General features: G+C 28.1%; 1 protein-coding gene across 1 annotated transcript; it reads left to right on the top strand.

Moving 5' to 3' along the window:
- The first annotated feature begins 206 nt into the window (after window positions 1-206).
- Window positions 207-5,427, top strand: LOC129975114 (zinc finger protein OZF-like). The gene has a single exon (XM_056088056.1). The coding sequence runs from the start codon at window positions 311-313 to the stop codon at window positions 1,982-1,984; it is 1,674 nt and encodes a 557-aa protein (XP_055944031.1). The 5' UTR covers window positions 207-310; the 3' UTR covers window positions 1,985-5,427.
- The last annotated feature ends 248 nt before the right edge of the window (window positions 5,428-5,675 follow it).

The raw sequence follows: 5,675 nt of genomic DNA, 5'->3' as shown, positions 1-5,675 counted from the left end.
GCGTAATAGGAAATGAAAAAGATTGGCATAATTCGCCACAAATGTGCTTTTGCCAAATCATATAACCCCTATTATAGCTAATCCTGCAATTGGGATAGTTCTTGTTAGCGCCTATAGATGGCTGTAAACTGCTGGCGCCGTCTACAGGCACTAATTGGAACCTAGCTTGATCCTCCAATACGTCCTCCGGTTAACTCTACCCAATATTGGCAACTAACTCGGGTGCACACTAATCTTCACTTAAACCGGATTTTTTTTTTCTTCTTAAGAATAATTGATATTTAATATCGGCCTCTGAAAATTTACTGATATGACAGAAGAACAACTCGAGTGTAAAGAAATCTCTATTGGAAATTACTATACAGTATCACTTCCGGAAGTAGAGAAATATAGCTATGATTGTCAAAAGTGTGGCAAACATTTTTCTCAAAATAAAAATTTTGAAATTCATTCATGTTCTCATATGAATGAAAGTCCTCATGTTTGTGAAATATGTGGTAGAAGATATTCCACAAGAGATACTTTAAAAACGCATATGATTTTACACAAAGGTATTACTCCTTTTGTTTGTGAAGTGTGTGGCAAAAAATTTGCTCTAAAGAGATATTTAAGGATTCATTTACTAAGGCATGCAGGTACAAATAACTGCTTAAAAACTGAAAGTATTTTAAAAAATGGAAATTTAAAAAAAATATATTCTCACTCAAAGGAGAATACACATTTTTGTGAAGTATGTAGAAAAAGATTTTCTTGTATCAGAAATTTAAAACTGCATATACGTTGTATTCATACAGAAGAAAAGCCCTACATATGTAAAGTATGTAACAAAGGTTTCCATCAAAATTATGTTTTAAAACAACACATGATCTGTCATATAAATGAAAAGCCATATAAGTGCAGTGTATGTGACAAAAAGTATTCTACTTGTGGTATGTTAAAAGCGCATTCAATTATACATACAAATGAAAAACCATTTGTATGTGAAGTGTGCAAGCAAGCATATTCTCGTAAAGCAAGTTTAAAATATCATTTATTGAGACATAATTCTGAAAAGCTCTATATGTGTGAAGTCTGTGGCAAAAAGTTTTCTCATCCTCGAAATTTAAAATCTCATTTACGTGTATATGCAAAGAAACATGTGTGTGAATTGTGTAGTGCTGAGTTCTGTCTGAAAAAACATTTGAAATTCCATTTACTTACCCATTCCAATTGGAAATCTTATAAATGTGAGAAGTGTGATAAGGCATTTAAAACTAATGATAGTTTAAAGCAACATGTACCTATTCATTCAGATGAAAAGCAGTATGTATGCGAAATATGTGGTAAAGCATATCATCGCAAGAGCTATCTTAAAGAACATTCTTTGACTCATGCAGAAAGTAAACCCTTCGTTTGTGATATCTGTGACAAAAGATTCCACACAATTCCTCTTTTAAGGAGTCATATACGTACTCATACAAAAGACAAATCCATTATATGTAAAATATGTGGAAAAGGATTTTCCCAGCCTGGTTCCTTAAGAGTTCACATGGTTACTCATACAAATGAAAAGCCATATGTATGTACATTCTGTGACAAAGGATTTTCCCAATCCAGCAGTTTAAAAAGACATTTTCTTACTCATACAAAGGAGAAGCCATTTGGATGTGATGTATGTAACAAAGGGTTTCAGGAAAAAAGTTCATTAAGGATACATTCTTTAACACATACAAAAGAGAACCCACATATATGCGAAATATGTGGTAAAGGATTTGCTACAAAATATCGATTAAATTCACATTTACGTACACATACCAAAGAAAAGCCATATGTTTGTCATGAATGTGGCAAAGCATACAATTTCAGTCAAAGTTTAAAAAACCATATACGTCTTCATAAGGATAGGAATGCATTTGCGTGTAAAATATGCAATAAAAGTTTTACTCGACCTTATACTTTAGTTAAACATTCAAGATTGCATACACAGGAAAAATCTGAAGCATGATGCAATAATTTTCTCATTTCATCTAATAATAATTTATATTTATTATTCTAGGAATTGGAAATCTGATATAATTGGACATTTTTTTGCTCCCACCCCACACCCTTCTCTGTTGGTGTAACAACTTTTCATTCATAAGGGCTGTCAAAAATTATATTTTAAATTCATGGAATACTGTGGAATTTCTACCTGTGGTGGAAGATATCAATAGTATTTACATATGCACACATGCTGGCAGCTGACAAACTATTTAAAAAGTGGATTTTGTGCCAACTTTTATGTTTTGTGGTATGTTAAGATTAAGACTAATGTTAAAATCAGAAATGGAAGCTGTGATTGGGCATTAGATGAATTATAAATGGTTTTTTTATAGGGTATGTAAAGAATTCTTTGAATGTCCATTAAAATGACTCACGATCAAATGCCTAAGACTGAACAAAATTAAGTTTATTTTTATGTTTGTGTGGGACCTGCAAAAATTAAAAACTTCCAAATTTTTTGTTAAAATTATTGAGCATACTTTTTGAATTTGAGATAAATATTAATCTTAAACATAAGCTATGTGCATTTTTTTCTATGAATGATTCTATATATTATCAAGTTCAGAAAAGATTATTATTTAGTGTTTACTTTTCATCAATCTGATCAGGTTCTCTGTCCTGAATCCTTCAAGAAATATGGAAAATTCTCTCGTACATTTCCAATTTACCGAGGAAATCTTGTTGTTTGATAATAGGCATCCACTTTCAAAGACAACAGTATTTCTGGGAAAATGTTTCGCATTCCATTCTCCAATAGTAGCAATAAGTCAAGCTGTGCCAACAGAATAATACTTGAATTTCTATGAATAATTTTTTAAATTATTTATAATGATGTTGCAGTTACTTATTCAATATTGTCATACATAGAAATAGTTTTCTAACATTACATTGAGCTGTTTATACTGTATTTCTTCAGGTAACAATATGACTACTTATAGTCCTTATTTGAAATTATCCATTTCATTTAAAACTTTTATTTAATTTTATGTTTAAATATTTTTCAATTTTATAAATTTATGAAAAAAAACTTTTTATTGTGCATTGTTTTATATATACTCTAAAGATAGTGGTCATGTTATTCCAGTTTCATTTAAATCTGTTTCATAGATAAGAGCTGAAACATTCTCTTCTGATGTATAATCCTCTCTTTAGACTTAAAAAAAAAGAGTTTTCCAAACTTGATTTATATTTAAACAGTCATTGGAATATAAAATTGCAGAAATAGATTTAGATTGGTGAATAATGAAAGAAAATGTAATATAATTATATTGTACTTTTTTTATTTCCTTTAAACCATTTGCCACCAAATAAAAGTATTAATACCAGCTATAGCCAAATATTACCAACAATGTAGAATGAAAAATAATTAAATATTAGCATTAGATCATGTCAGCACTGGTGCTATGTAATGGAAAAGTACCAATTATTTTAACTTTTTAGTGTTGTGTTAAAATCATTCAGAGACTTTATTTTTTTCAATCTGTGCTAAAATATCTAACAGTTATGGAAATTTCATACCCCCCCCCCCCTCCCTCAAATCCTATTCAGTTATCTTAATCCGTAATTTTAAAATTTTGTCCTTGTAAGAATTGAATAAAATATTAAAGAATATTATTATTTTTAACTCTTCAATTACAAAAAACACTGTTTTTACATTTTATTGATTAATTAATATTGTGAGATTTTATGAAGTTTTATATAAAACATATGTATTATTGTGCAGTATTTTTTTTATTTTACAATATATTTTGATTTTAATTATTAGAATCTCTTTTCAGTATGAATTTATTGTTACTATATGAGATCTTCTCTATCCTCTTGATATATAATGTTTTGTGAATAAGTTTTCAAACAAGGTTTTATTTAAATTGACATGTTTAATATTTTTAAGGATAAAAATTTTTTTATCAATTTAGAACTTACTTTATAATGTGCTAGAATTCTAAATTTCTTTATGGTTGTGTGCTCCTAATAACAATTGTATGTTCCTATAATCTGTACAACTTCTGTAGGTGTTTCAAGGACACTCATTTTCTCTAGTCTTTCTCCTTCTCCATTGCCATGGTTTCAACAAAGCTTGTATTTTTTCCATGCCAGTATGTTTCGGGAATACCTTACCTTCGGAATACCTTAATAGCTATGTAAAAAAGGAAAAAAGAGTGACACTGTTATCTGCCTCAAACTTGCGAGGCAGACAACCAGTAACAAGGTAGAAAATGCGACCTTGAACCGTCTACAGAAAATGCTCACACTGTAATGATTATATATTATAGAATTTTCAGAGCTTAGTTAATAATTAATCACTTAATTTGATTTCAACTTTTTTAGTGAATGAGAATTCTATTTAGTTTTAATTTTATTCATTATAAGAAAGTCAGTCAATGGTTAAATTTTTGACAAGTTATATCTAGGAAGTTATTAGAAGTAAAAGTTGCTGAATTTCTTAATAATTAGGGTAATAAATTAAAAGTAGTAATTTTTATTTTTGTTAAAAATCTACAGGTCAAAGAAAACAATTGTTGAAGCATTATGTGTTGAAAGAGTAAGAATACAAATTTAATTAGAATGAATATCGAAGGAAAGAAAATTATTTCAGATTTATTGAAAGTTAAAGTGTATTTTGAATGTGATTAAATTTTCAATTTAATGATGGTGCAGCAGAACTCTTTCTGGAAAGGGACTAAGGAATTAATGATCTTTTTGTTAAAAATTTAGAAGAAATTTGTCCACTTTATTGTATTTCTCGCATATGCTCTTGGTTATAAATACACACGAGAAATTTATTTAATATTGTTGCAAAGTGCATATGTATAGATGCAAATAAATAAAATAATGAGAGGCAATGCTGAAAAAAAATATTTAAAATTACTTTCAAAAATTTATTAAAATTGGAGAAAAAATAAATAGCATTGACAGAAAGTTAAAAGAGAATTAAACTGAGTAAAAATTGTTTTTAGAATTATTAAAGGATATGTAACTTCTTATTTCAAATATCTTTTCTTACTGAATCCTTTCTTTTTTTATATAGTCTACTACTCAAAATGGGCCAAATTTGCTAACTAAATCAAATCATATTGATCCATAAAGCATTTTACATGATTTTTGCACCATTGTGATGGAATTTATTGATAGTAAATTAATTTATAAACATTATCATGTCAAGAGATGAATTCCTGAGCAAATTTTTCTGAATGAAAATAGGAAAACAGGAGATTTTATGTGGTAGTTTCAGGCAATTATATATTGATAAAGAATGTAGGTATACAAAATTTTGTATTCATTAAATTAATATTAATTAGGATTGTGATCAGCAAAAAATTAGCATTGTAAGTTTTTTGTCAATAATCCTAACATTCCTGATCTCAATTAATTGTGATAATTAAGATTTTAGTGTATTTTTATCAATGCCTGAAGCTTTTATGGTTAGTTTTGACCTCTAGATTTCTTATTTAAAAAAATTACTTTTTGCATTTTAGTATACTAATAAAAACTTGTTTTAAAAAACTTGAAATTTTAATAATTTTGAAATTTTAATAATACTCTAATTTATCTTATTGCCACAGCGTTGCTCATGACGGTTAGTGAAATTAAAACTAGAAAAATTGTAATCAATTTTATTGCACATGTTCTGTATTTTCGTTCAACATTATTAG

Source organism: Argiope bruennichi, chromosome 7 (assembly GCF_947563725.1).
Source record: "Argiope bruennichi chromosome 7, qqArgBrue1.1, whole genome shotgun sequence".
In the NCBI taxonomy this organism is placed as follows: domain Eukaryota; kingdom Metazoa; phylum Arthropoda; class Arachnida; order Araneae; family Araneidae; genus Argiope; species Argiope bruennichi.
This window is presented reverse-complemented; position numbering and strand designations above follow the sequence as displayed.